This window comes from Odontesthes bonariensis, chromosome 1 (assembly GCF_027942865.1).
Source record: "Odontesthes bonariensis isolate fOdoBon6 chromosome 1, fOdoBon6.hap1, whole genome shotgun sequence".
Taxonomy (NCBI): domain Eukaryota; kingdom Metazoa; phylum Chordata; class Actinopteri; order Atheriniformes; family Atherinopsidae; genus Odontesthes; species Odontesthes bonariensis.
Window position 1 is genome coordinate 2,653,374 of NC_134506.1, and position 14,588 is coordinate 2,667,961.

Consider the following 14,588-nt stretch of genomic DNA (forward strand, 5'->3'; position numbering starts at 1 on the left):
GACCTGAGCCGTCTCAGGAAGAAGAGACGGCTCTGGCCCCTCCTGTACACTGCGTCTATGTTGGCAGACCACTCCAGTTTATTATCCAGCACCACCCCCAGGTATTTGCAGGTCTGAACAGTCTCTATCTCCCCTCCATCAATGCAGACTGACTGGTATGGGGTTTTAGATCTCCTGAAGTCCACCACCAGCTCTTTGGTCTTGGTAGTGTTCAGGAGCAAACAGTTCTTTTTGGTCCAGCCATTGAAGGACTCCACAAGGTCCCTGTGCTCCCGTCCCTGTACTAGAAATACCTAGATAGAGAGATACTCTATTCATCCCAAAGGGAAATTAAGACATTTAGCAACTTGTTCAATACTCACATACATACATACAATGCAAAATAACACTCATGGACAATTGTGAGTGAATCATAGATTCCAGTTAGTATGCGTAGTAGAAATAGTGCTGTGGAGTTCTCTGGTAGATAGTGCAAAGAGTGATCAGTCCAGGGGTATTACCCATGCAGCTATATTCTAATTCTAAATTCTAATTCTAAAATACTTTATTTATCCCAGAGGGAAATTAAATGTTGATGTAACTCAATTAAATCAAGGAGTTATTATAGATGCTGATGGCTGTGGGCAGGAAAGATTTCCTGTAGCGGAACGTTTTGCATCCAAACTGAAGAAGCCTTTGACTGAAGAGACTCTGTTTTCCGATAACAGTCTCATGGAGAGGATGTTCAGGGTTGTCCATAATTCTCTTGATTTTATGCAAAATCCTTCTTTGCATTATTGTCTCCAGAGGTTCCACAGTCGTCCCCAGAACAGAACCAGCCTTCCTTATCAGGTTGTTGAGTCTTTTTAGGTCCCTGGTTCTGATGCTGCTGCCCCAACAGATGACGCAAGAGGAAATGACGCTCTCGACAACAGACTTGTAGAATATCTGCAACATCTTGTTGCAAACCTTGAAGGACCTTAGCTTCCTCAAGAAGTACAGTCTGCTCTGTCCTTTCTTGTAGATGGCTTCACTGTTGTGTCTCCAGTCCAGTCTGTTGTCCACATGAACACCAAGGTATTTATATTCCTCAACCACCTCCACTTCTTCTCCCATGATGGAAACAGGGTTTGATCTGACCCTGTTTCTCCTGAAATCTACAATCATCTCCTTTGTTTTGTTAACATTCAAGATTAGATGATTGTTCCCACACCATGCCACAAAGCGGTCCACCAGCTCTCTGTACTCAGCTTCTTGTCCATCTCTGATACACCCGACAACTGCAGAGTCATCTGAATATTTCTGTAGATGACAGGAGTCTGACTTGTACTGGAAGTCTGAAGTGTACAGAGTGAAAAGGAATGGTGAGAGTACAGTCCCCTGTGGTGCTCCTGTGCTGCTGATCACCTGGTTAGACACACAATTCTTCAGTCTGACAAACTGTGGTCTGTTTGTCAGGTAGTCATTAATCCAGGTGATTGTTGAGGCCTCCACCTGAGTCTTCTGGAGTTTCAGACGAAGCAGATCAGGCTGGATTGTGTTAAATGCACTGGAGAAATCAAAGAACATGATCCTCACAGTGCTGCCTGCTTTGTCCAGATGACAGTGGGTTTGTTGAAGCAGGTGTATGATAGCGTCTTCAACTCCAACTCCATGGCGATAAGCAAACTGCAGGGGGTCCTGATATGTGCTGGTTTGCTTACACAGGTGGGTCAACAGGAGTCTCTCCAGGACCTTCATGATGTGGGATGTCAGGGCAACAGGTCTGTAGTCATTGATGTCTGAAGGATGAGTTTTCTTTGGTACCGGAACCAGACAGGATGTCTTCCACAACAGTGGTACCTTCTCTTGGGTCAAGCTAAGGTTGAAAAGGTGTTGCAGAATCCCACAGAGCTGCTCTGCACAGGCCTTCAGGACTCGGGGGCTGACACCATCTGGACCTGCAGCCTTGTTCCGGGTTCAGTCTCTCCAACTGCCTCTTCACCTGACTTCTAGAAACAGAAAAGTGGGAGGGGGAGGCAAAGGGGACAGCAGCATCTCCTGATTGGGTTGAAGACAAACTAGTGGAAGCAGAAGAATCCATGACTGAGGTGGAGATGTTACAGGAAAGCTGTGGGTCAGAGGAGGGTGGGATGTCTCTTTGGCTTGGAACAGGAGGGGAGGATGGTGAGCTTGTTCCTGAACTGAACCTGTTGAAGAATGTGTTCAGCTCATTTGCTCTGTCCAGACTTCCATCCATCCGATCCTCCCTCTGTTTGAGGCCTGTGATCTTCTTCATTCCTGACCACAGATCTCTGATATTGTTCCTCTGCAGTTTACTCTCAAGCTTCTTTCTATACACCTCCTTGCTCTCTCTGATCTTGACTTTGAGCTGCTTCTGTATACTCCTCAGTAACTCCCTGTCTCGCTCCTTAAAGGCTCTTTTTTTCTTGTTCAATAGTTCCTTTAGCTCACTGGTGATCCAGGGTTTGTTATTAGGGAAGCATCTCACTGTTCTGGTGGGGATGGTGTTGTCCACACAGAAGTTTATATAGTCAGTCACACACTCAGTCATGGCATTTATGTCCTCTCCATGTGGCTTACAAAGAGAAATCCAATCGGTTGCATCAAAACAACCCTGTAAGGCTTCTTCAGCTTCCTGTGACCACTTTCTAACAGTCCTTTTTGTGACAGGTAGTCTCTGGACAAGGGGTTTATATGCTGAACAGAGAAAAACAAGGTTGTGATCTGATTTTCCCAGGGGAGGTCTTGATTTGGAAATGTATGAATCCTTGACATTTGTGTAAAACAAATCCATTATTATTTTTTATTAGTATCTGATACCGATACACATAAACAACAGACTGTAATTAACAAAAGAAATGAAGACATAATACATAATATGGCATGAAGTGTTGGAATGTTCCAAGATGGCGCCAAATGGCAGCCAGTTACAACAGCTTCGATCCCTCTCTTTGTTTACAGTGCCTTTTTTGCACTTTTAGCTTTTCTTTTATGTTTTCTTTTCTATAGTAGTCGCTCCCCCTCATGTCCATTCCTTGGTGTGAAGCTGGTGAGACTGCTACTGTGTTTTGTACTGTTTAGTGTACTTTTAAACACTGCATCGGCGCACACCCACAAAGGACCTGTTGTTTACACTTGAGAACAGGTGTTAGCGCTTAGCCAAGTTAGGCTAATTCCCAAACCGCGACCGGAGATCTCATCCAAACTACGGAGGAGAAGGAGGGGATATAGAGCCGGAGTTAAACGTTGAGACGACGGTACAAACCATGCCTTCCATCTATCATCATGAGAAACGTGAGGTCTCGCCTAAACAAGATGGATGAGCTGGCGGCGCTAACAGCGGGAGTACCGGGAGTGCAGTCTGTTTCACTTCACGGAGACCTGGCTGAATGAGCTCACCCAGGACTCACTGTTGCAGCTGGATGGATTTCATATCATAGACATGAGGGCACGAAATCGTGACGTCATTAACACCGCTGGCACTAGCGGTGTTGATGACGTCACGATTTCGTGCCGGCTATATATAGTGGCGCAAGTCGATGCGCCAGTAATTGCAATTTTCTCCATCATAGAGGTGTCGCTGCTACGTGAAGGTTACCGCTACTCTACAATGAAGAAAGTCGAGAAGAAAACAATGAAGAGCAGGAACACTGTCATTAATTATACTGCTGCAGTATTCGGATAATTTTAATTTTTTTAATTCAGTTAAAAGAGGTGAAGGTCTGAAGCCCCCGGCATCACCACTTGGAGTCTCTGGGAGTTTACGTGCTCCCTGTGCTAGGTCACTGCAGTTTCGTACAGGTGCTGTACAAACGCACCTCCTGACTGAGCCTGGTCTCACATTGGTCCATCCGGTTTGTCGTTCTCGGCGCAGCCAAGTTACAAAAATCGACTGGTGCACGACACCGCGCTGCACCGTCTTTTCAAGGCAAGCGCCATGCCTGAAACGCCATTTTGACGTCACGGGCCGCCACCGCCGTGAGCGACGCGTCAACTGTAATTCTGCCTTAAAGATGAACTGAAACGAATGTTCATCTATCATTCAAATTAAATTTTTGTCATTTTCTAAAACCATCAATCCAACTTGAACTCAATTTTCCGGGCATAACTTGTTAAAACGGCCATTTAAAAGTGTGAATTATGTGGCCTTTGGTGCGAAATTGGCCACATGACCGTGACGTCATAGGGTTGACTCCCTTATTTGCTAGTATGGCTGGCTGTGAAAACAACATGCATTTGATGGACCTATATCTCATAAAGGAAACAAAATTCTGATACAAACATCAGCAGGTCGAAAGAACACACCTCTAACATCATGTGGAAAAACTTTCGTTGAATTTAAGCCACACAAATCGATTTAATATCTATATTGTAGAGGCTCTGCACCTCCCGTATGGGTAATGGAAATTAAAGAAAGTTACCATTTTCGGCACAGGATCGGCGGCACAAAACAGCCATCGCTCCTACTACACGCTGATTATTATTAAGATGTTATCAATCAAATGACACAATAGTGTATGTTTGCTGTGGTAAACTGGAAAAGATTTGAACATGCCGGTTTGGCAGATATGGCATTCTGCTGCGCTGTCTTTGACACGTTGAAACCTAACGAAGTGGCACTTTGAAATCCAGCCACTTAAAAAAAACATATGTGATAATAACATGGTTTTAATGTAGCCTAAGCTTAATAAACAATGGCGTGGATTAACGGGTCGGAGATCCTCCAGTGCGCGGCCCCATCTGCGGATCCTCACGGGTCGGCGGCAGGGAGATGGGCACCCGGCCTCGGCACGACTGACAGCAGCCATCGGTAGGACTGATCCACGGAGGCTCGGATGTCGTAGCCGGCGCAATCACCGGAAAGACCAGACAGCAATTCTAGCTGGATATGTGTATAGACCGAAGAGCAAAGCGAGCAGTTCCCTGCTTCCGAGCAGCAATTCAGGTGCAGCTATCGGCAGGCGGCAGCACGCAGTGATACGATCCACCGTGCTCTCAGCCAATAGCAGTGGTCGACACTTGCCTCTCAGAAGCGAACAGTAAGCGAACATTATTATATATAAAAAAAACAAGTCCAGTAATGTCCGATCTGGAAATTTCAGACTCACCTGTCTTCGCGCCCGAGCAGTAGTTCTAGCAGGGACAGTCTCCGTCGGCACACCAGGTCCAGCGATGTCAATAGTTGGAACAGCTTCAGCTAAAAGACGTCTCCTATTCCCAACCATTCCCGCGATCTCCACATTTTTAGTGAAACAGTTGTGATGGAAATGTACGGAGCACAACACGGATGTTGAGGACACTTCAAAATCACGACGATGCCTCCGTACAAACTGTATCCACCGTGCTCTCGTCTTTGCCTTCTCCTTGTCAGCCTCAGTTCCAGTAGTTTTTGGTTTGGGAAACATGTGCAGAGAGATCTCTTCAGTGAAGCTGCTATTTTTGCAACTAACACCATTTGGCCCTCCAGCAACACAATATTTTCTGCCGTGCTGTGACGTCTTAGCCATAGACGCCGCCATTACAGTTAGACTACGAGAACTTCTGTGTTCTGTGTCAACCCTATGACGTCACGCATTAAAAAACGAATTTGCACAAAAAGACAAAATGTGGCTTCTTTTGAGCCCGTTTTAACATGACTTCCCGGATAAATTATTATCCAGACAATATCTCATTTTAATCGCAAGGCTTGGAACCTTTAGAATCAGCAGCAAAAACTGTGAAATTCCAACAATTAAAATTCGTTTCATAAGCACTTTAAGGGTAGTCAGTGGAGCTCTATGAACAGAGGGGTGACGTGTGCTCTTATCAGCTGATCGAAGACCAGACGCGCTGTTGCGTTCTGGACCATCTGCAGAGGTTTCACAGCACAGCGTGGGAGAGCAGCTAGGAGAGCGTTGCAGTAGTCAAGGCGGGAGATGACCAAAGACAGCACCAGGAGCTAGGGTCAGGTATGTCCAGATCTTTCTTATGTTTAGCAATGCGAAGCGGCACGATCGAGCATCAGAGGAGACATGATCTTTAAAGATTAGTTGGTCATCAATCATGACACCCACGTTTCTTGATAGCTTTGATGTAGCAAGAGATAGGGATTCAGTTTGGATGCAGATGCTGTGGTGTATGGTTGGTTTGGCTGGGAAGACAAACAGTTTAGTTTTTGAGAGGTTTAGTTGGAGGTGATGGGCTTTCATCCATTTTGATATTTCAGAGAGACAGTCTGATATATGTGCTGAGACCGTGTGGTCATCAGGTGGGAAAGACAGATAGAGCTGGGTATCGTCAGTATAGCATTGGTATGAGAAGCCATGTGATTGGATGATCTGGCCCAGTGAGGTGGTGTATATGGTGAAGAGGTCCCAGTACTGAGCCTTGGGGGACCCCTTTGGTGAGGTGGTCCGCTGCAGAAGTGTGATCAAGCCGAGATACTTTGAATGACCGACCAGTCAGGTACGATTCAAACCAGGAGTGTGCTCTCCCTGTGATGCCCATGCTCGTAAGTACGGACAAAAGGATGTCGTGGTTAACAGTGTCAAATGCAGCCGATAAGTCGAGCAGGATAAGTACTGAAAGTGAAAGATACAGCTGTTGAAACAGCTCATGAATTCTTTCTAGCTAATAAAACAGGCCAGTTTGGATTGAGATCATTCTCGATGCTGTGTGCTATGGTAATACATAATTTAGGTGGCTGTGTCTTCACACAGCAAGTAGTTTGTTGGCATGGATAAAAATATAGTAAATAGGAACTTTTAGGAAGAGCAATGGAGTATAGATTCACAGAACTCTCTTCTAGCCAGTCATCAACACCTGTCTATGCAACTGTGGTGCATGAACTTTCAGATTCAATAGCAGTTTATAAGCTTTGCTAAAAAGATTTATTAAGGATTGAAAACATTCAGATGAAAGATTTTAAATTGTTGATCACGGTGTCTGCATTTATTTGAGTGAGTAATTGAAAGAACAGCTTAAAACAATTACTGATATCCACTGGTCAAGTTGAAGAAGGAAACCACCTCAAATGGCGTGAGATAACCTTATCCACTGCTACCATATTTTGTGTTAGTAACACATGACCAGATCAGATCAGACCAGATCCAACCACAATCTAAAAGATTATATCTCTCTCTTTTTCTTTCTCTCTATCTATCTCTATTTGCTGTATGAGTAAATAAGACTCAATAATACCACTACCAATAATAGAGTTAACAATAATAATAATAAAGATCTCAGTATTTGCACAGCAGGTTGCAGCACTGTGTGATAGGGAGAAATACTCTCACACCTAGCAGATCTCCTTTCTGAATAAGAAATAAGAATAGCATTACCCTCCCCATCCCAGAAAATTGCTTCTATAATGGCCCTGCACTAGTGGCAGCCTGCTGCTGTCGTTCTAGACATCTCTCACTTTGCATATTCTTAAGATTTCACAATGAGCTTTTTATGTGAAAACAGTTCATTTTTAAACATTTCTTTGTGCTGTTTTGGATGCTGTGCTGCTGATGTCTGCTAGTAACTTTGGTACTTTTTAACATCTCTACTGTTGTATAACCATGGCAATTGAAAAGTTGTTTGCATGGGGGAGAAGCTGATTGAGCTTTCCAAAAACCCAATTAATGTTTGGAATAAGACTAGAGAAAAAGAGTTGAAGAGGAGATGTTATGGATACAGAGCAGGAACAAAATGGAGAAAAATTAGGAGGGAGTTTAAACTTTTTCTTCCCTTAATCATTATGGGAAGGGGAGGATAAAATGGATGAGTTTGGAGCCCCAGAATGCAGCAAGAATATCAGGGAGACTATACATGCAGACAGATGTTCAACTGTTGGCTGTTCCTATCGAGCTCCTGTTCATCTTGTCTACTTAGAGAGTTGCCAACGATGTGCGTGTAGTCATCAGCAAAGTTGCCAAGATTTTTCCTCAGCCCATTCTACTACACTTCAACGTTCTTATTTTGTTATCTATATAACAATACTATATCTTTTATAATCACTTATACTGCAGAAATATCTCTTCAGGGATTAATAAAGTATAACTTAATTGATTACAATTGATTCTAATTTAATTGAAAACATTATTAGATCCATTCATGATCTAAAAAATATCATTATTAAATTTTACCTCGGCTGAGTCCATCAGGGCCTCGAAGTATCCGGCACTCCTCAATCTGTCCATATGGTGAGAACATCAGTCGGATGTCGTTCTCATTACACTTCTTTGAGATCATTCCAATAAACAGCTTCCTGTCCTCCACTGCTGTATTCAACATAACACAACAGTAAACTTACATGAATTGTATTGTATAGAATTCAACATGCATATTTAACTGTGGCACAAGCACAGTGAGAGTCTGAAACATTTGGACAGAGATGAGAGTTTTAGCTGTATAAAGAGAACAGTTACAGAAAGTTGCAGTTACATACTTTGAAATTAGCTTAAATTGTAGACTCTGAGTTTAAATTTAAGAGTATTAAACTCCAAATTGGAGGTAAGGTTTAAGAAAAACCTTTTTTGATATAAATAAGACTTTTACTACTTTGTCCAGAATCCTTTGCAAGAAAAGCAAGTCTGAAACTCATTGAAATGAAAAAATAACACATTTCTTCCTTTTTGAATCTTTGCTGAGCCTCTAACACAGCTGCCTTCAGTATTGTTTTCAGCCGTGGCATGCAGTTTGATGAGGCTCAGATCAGATGGCTGACTCAGTCATGAAAGAATATTTCACTTCTTTACCTTCAAAAACTTCAATAAACTGTGTAGTATGATGATAAGAGTGGAAAGGATCCTGCTATCATCCACTACTGCTATTCTCCAGGCACATATCAAAGTGCTAGATCAGGCTATGTGACCCTACTTATTGGAACTGCGAGTCATTTCTTTTCAGTCCCTCTTGTGCTCAGGACCTTTACCACAAGCGAACCACCTTAATGAGGCTGTTTGCCAGCCATGACATATTCTTTAAAATGTATTATTGTGTTTAAAAATGTATGTTTCTCCATCCGACCATACACCAGTGGGTCACTCAATGATGTGAAATTTGAGACATGGTGGGTGTGTATGTTGTGTTTATGGTAAAACACTCCAGACTGTTCCATGACAGTGAGTTATAAAGGGACCCACAGTAGAAAGACCATATTTACAGACCGGTTTCACTTACATTGAGAGACTACATATGATAGATACATTGTAGATGCTTACAAATGCAACACTTAGAACTATAGTCCCTTTACATATTCAACCAAGTTGAGGATAAAGGAATACCGGACATAAGTATAAGAAACAGCCTTTGAGTACTGATTGTGACAATTTTGTCACTGTCATAACGTTTCTAGGTCTAAATGTGCGTAATTAGAAAGGAATTCATTTTGTTTAGGACAATATCTTCAGACATTTGTTCTCTCTGATGCTTAAATGTTTCTTGGATAATTAGTTTGCAGTCTTTCTTAAAGCAATACTATGTAACATTTCTACCTTAAAATAACAGTTTGAAAAAAATTGTGCGGCTAGAATGAGTTTTAATATTACGATTGGCCTGTCTCCTATGCCCTTCGGGGGTCTGAGTTGGAAAAACTGCGCTATGTAACTTTGCTGGACCGGCCCGGGAGAGGCTCGGTAGCGGCCCGGTAGCGGCCCGGTAGCGGCCCGGTAGCGGCCCGGTAGCGGCCCGGGAGATGAGCGGAAGTACTTCGACTTGCTTTCTGGCACACCTACCGCAAAAACAAATAGACCCCTCTCACGCTCCCAGGTACATTTGATTACTCTTACCATCTCGGTCGACATAGCTTGCACCTTCTGACTCCTCGCCGGTTCGTCAACAAACGTGAAACGTGAAAGCGAAAGGGTGTTGTATTTACGACAGTGTAACCGTACATTACCTCCAAGCCTGTAGGGGGACCTCCATGATGGGCTTTTTGAGAAGTTACATTGTATTGCTTTAACCTATTCAGACCTATTAACCCTAACCCTCAGGCACTGTTTAAAAAAGCATTACAAAAACCTAAGCACTGTTCGAAGACAGCCTCCTAAAACTAAAACTATTCTGTCGTGTTCTGAAAAACTGTCAATATAAAATACCAATAGATACCATTTGAGAAGTCAAACCCTCAACCTTTATTATTAATTACTGTCCTTGCCTTAAAAAATGTTCAAGTCACTTGAAAATGATGGCAAGAAAGGGAAACATGATCCAGCTTAGAAAAGGAGATATTAAATCTTAAATGTCAATCTAAGCTAAAAAAAACAAACAAACCAAGAGATGTATATCTATCGAAGACATCAACAGGGAACACAAGCAGTGATCAAAGCTTGGAAAATGCTCTACTGGTTTCTGGGCTTTCAGCTCTTTCATGTGGAACGCATTGTGGAACTGGTCAGTGTTTACATCCCATCTCATGTATGCATAAGTGAAGCATTTCAACACCTGGCTGACCAAATAACATACAGTGGCTTACAAAAGTATTTACACCCCTTGAACTTTTCCACATTTTGTCACGTTACAGCCACAGAGATTTTATTGGAATTTTATATGAAAGACCAACACAAAGTGGCACACAATTGTAAAGTACAGATAAAATTATACATGATTTTACATTCTTTTTACAAATAAAAAACTGAAAAGTGCGGTGTGCAAAAATTCAACCCCTTTTCTCTGAGTGCAACCAATTGCCTTCAGAAGTTGCCTGATGATTGCTGAATGATCGAATGTTGACCAAATGACTAAATAGAGTCATCTATTGTGTAATCTGTGTGTAATCTAATCTCAGTACAAATACAGCTGTCCTGTGACAGCCTCAGATAGTACCGCGGAAAGTAGGGGTGCTGCTGGTGGCGCTGCTGCTCCCCAAAAATGTATTTACCCAAAAATAAATACATGACATAAAGTGAAAAAAAGAAAGTGGAAAAAAAAAATGCTAAAAGTTAACTGGAAACACTAATAACTATAAACTGTCGCGGTTTGGCTTAATATTCATTATAAAATTTGTGTCATGCTAGTCACATTACCACACGTAAGGTCAAGTGTCACGTACGGTCACGTATGGCACGTGACACTTGACACTACAAGTTGAAGTCGAGCCATAAAAAAAAAACAATAATAATTTAAAGTTGTAGTTGAGCTAACTGACCACTGATGGCGCAAAAACGGATTGTAGACTTTTTTGGAAAGCCTCAGCAAAATAATAGGCGATGCAACAGAGAGTTGGAAGAAGCAGGCTCACAGTCCAGTCCGAGCCCCGGACAACCCCGCACAGGTCCTCCGCTAATTCCAGCTGGCTACTTTGCCCCCATCGTTGCCATGGCAACTTCCATGACTGACAGGCTTCACAGCCTCTGACAACGCCACCCTCCAGATGTCCCACATGCATCCTGAAGTCCAAGGAACACACCAGACAGGTTAAGGATAAAGTTGTGAAGAAGTTTAAAGCAGGGTTAGGCTATAAAAAGATTTCCCAAGCTTTGAACATCTCACGGAGCACTGTTCAATCCATCATCTGGAAATGGAAAGAGTATGGCACAACTGTAAACCTACCAAGACACGGCCGTCCACCTAAACTTAAAGGCCGAACAAGGAGAGATGCAGCCAAGAAGCCCATGGTGACTCTGGACGAACTGCAGAGATCCACAGCTCAGGTGGGGGAATCTGTCCACAGGACAACTATTGGGCGTGCACTGCACAAATCTGGCCTTTATGGAAGAATGGCAAGAAGAAAGACATTGTTTAAAGAAAACCATAAGAAGTTCTGTTTGCAGTTTGCCAGAAGCTATGTGGGGGACACAGCATACATTTGGAAGAAGGGGCTCCGGTCAGATGAGACCAAAGATGAACTTTTTGGCCTAAATGCAAAACGCTATATGTGGCGGAAAAAACTAACACATTACTCTGAATACACCATCCCCTCTGTCAAACATGGTGGTGGCAGCATCATGCACTGGGGGTGCTTCTCTTCAGCAGGGACAGGGAAGATCGTCACACTTGATGAAAAGATGGGTGGAGCCAAATACAGGGCAATCTTGGAAGAAACTCTGGGGCAGAGGTTCACTTTCCAGTAGGACAACGACCCTAAAAATAAAGTCAGGGCTATAATGGAATGGTTTAAAACAAAACATATTCATGTGTTAAAATGGCCCAGTCAAAGTCAAAATTTCAGTCTCCAGATGTGCAAAGCTGGAAGAGATATACCCGCATCATATTAAGTGTCCCACCAGAGACACTAATGGCCCTTTTCCACTCGTACATACTCGGCTCTACTTTACTTGACTCCGTTTTGTAGGGTTTTCCATTAGGTAGTAGCCCATGGTACCATGTACATTTTTAGCACCTACTCAGCCAGGGTTCCAAGCGAGCTGAGTCGAGCCAAAAATATAACATCTACAGACTGCAGACCACTGATTGGCCACACAACCTGCCACTGGAAAAGTAGGAGGGAGTGCAACAGAAAGCAGAAATGGGGCTGCCGTAGGGGGCTAACAGCTCATTTAGGTGTTCTTTACCATTCCATGAGTTGCGAAATACTCATCAGGAGGATGTTTTCATCGTTGCTGGTCACTTTAATCAGGATAACATGAAGACAGCTTCAGGGAAGCTGCAACTGTAAACCAACATACAAAGATAGAGAAGTATGCTGAACATACAGAAGTGTATGGATGATGTCAGTATCATCAAAAACATCACCACATGGGCCAGTGAGAAACCCTGGATGACCAATGATGTACGGGCAATGCTTAAGTCACAAAACAATGCATTTAAATCAGGTGACATGCTATTGTTCAAAACAGCAAGAACAAAACTGAATCGGGCCAATTGCAAAACGGGCTCACAGTCAGACAACTCAGGACTTCTTCCAAGAACCTCCATCCATCCATCCAAACAACAATGACAAAAGAAACTAGAAATAGCTGTTCCTTCTAAACAGCAGTGAGAATGCTGATGAAGTTGAATAGGGACAGCCGACCATGCTAAAAAAGCGAAAAAACTATTTTGGGAGAAATCCAGTTGCTAAGTAGTTGAAGGAATTTGAAGTTGAAATGACAATTGTGGAATGATTTCAAGCTATTTGAAGAACTGAAGAATTGATGAAAGGGCTGAAAAAATGCAGAAGTCTCAGCAAAAAAAGGTGAAGGGTTAAAAAACAACAGAAGGATTTCAAGCAGAATGAAAAAAAGTGAAACCTCTTGAGTCATTCTAAAAGAGTTAAATGGAATGTATATGTCAGCTTAATTGAAACCTTGAATTGAATTTTAAAAGTGCAGAAGTGACAGCTGAAGACCAGATATGAACAGTTCTTATGAAAAAGGTCAAAGATTAAATGGAACACCAGAACACTGATCTTAAATGGGAAAAAAGAGAAACACACAGAGAAGAAAGAAATAAATGGTTTAATTCAAATAAGCTAATGTGACACTGTGTCCCTCAGTGTGAAAAGGAAGAATCACATTTATGAGTAAAATGGAGATTTAACATAAAGATGCACAGTATTCTATGAAGAAGGTCAAAGGTCAAGTGAGTAATAGTTAAAATGGCTGCAGAGGAGTGGAAGAGAGATGTCCTCACAGTGATAGGAATGTGTGTAAGCAGCTGCGGCTTAATGAGCTCACACACAGCAGATATGAACAAGGAGGAGAAGATGGCTGAAAGGATACTATGACCTCCTGTGAGAAAACTATAAGAGCCATGAAAATATTTTGAATACCGTGAGCACCAAAAGGGTTAGAGGAACGCGGTAATGTAGTTTTCATTTCAATGGAGTGAAAGATGTTGAAATGGGAGCAATTGGAACACGTGAACCTGTCTGCTGTCCTCCAACCAATGTTCCATTGGAATCAATGAAAGAATTTGAAGACTTTCTCTCCCTTCAAGGCTCATAGCTGAAATTCTATGAATATAGTGTTTAGTTGTTACATTGGCTGAAAGAGGACAAATTTCCCTACATTTTAGGGTCTAATTTGTTTCTGTAAACTGTTGTTAAACTGTATGAAAGTTAAAGGAATTTGTTTGAAAATTTAGTTGAATATCAGTAAAAGCTGAAAATGATCAATGCATCACTCAAGAAAAAAACAAAGAAGGAGCAAAAATAAAAGTTAAATATTTTAAACAGTATAGTTAAACGGCAAAAAACGTAAAGAAAATAGGACAATAATAAAGAAGAATGAAACACTATAGTGAGAATGCTGATTGAAAAAAAAACAAGCCTCCCACCCCCATAAATACCCAGAGAGACACTCAGTGGGTCTACATGATGAGATTAATTCGATTACAGCTATAGTTACAGCTCCTTATTTGAGCAAGGGTAATTATCCAAGTATATATGATGGTAAATAAATGGAATCAGAGGCACAAAGCATGTCATACCCCATTATGATAGGTGGCGCTGTACCCATTTAAACTATTGCCAATAGAGCCACTTCCTGTTGACCCCTTCACCACCAACAACAACAAACTCAGGCACTGGAGAAAGATGGAGAACGAAGAGCAAGATGAAGCTACGTCCCTCTACATTTGGTCTAAGATGAGCTGCTTGTTGCACAAACGCGATGCACAACGGAGCATTCTCCATCGCGTTGTTTCTTTCTGACGGCGACAACAACAGGAATATCGTCTCCTTTGACTTCCGGGAACCA

At 42.3% G+C, this 14,588-nt stretch overlaps 1 protein-coding gene across 14 annotated transcripts in view; it reads right to left on the reverse strand.

The window, feature by feature from the left end:
- celf1 (cugbp, Elav-like family member 1) overlaps positions 1-14,588 on the reverse strand; it is an 89,521-nt gene that overhangs the window by 34,778 nt on the left and 40,155 nt on the right. For 9 of the 14 annotated variants that reach the window (XM_075462822.1, XM_075462728.1, XM_075463266.1 and 6 more), the window contains one exon: positions 8,094-8,228. In XM_075462822.1, the coding sequence (XP_075318937.1) occupies positions 8,094-8,228 (135 nt within the window). The remainder of the gene's footprint in view (positions 1-8,093; positions 8,229-14,588) is intronic. The other 5 variants (XM_075462640.1, XM_075462552.1, XM_075463442.1 and 2 more) reach the window with 1 other exon arrangement.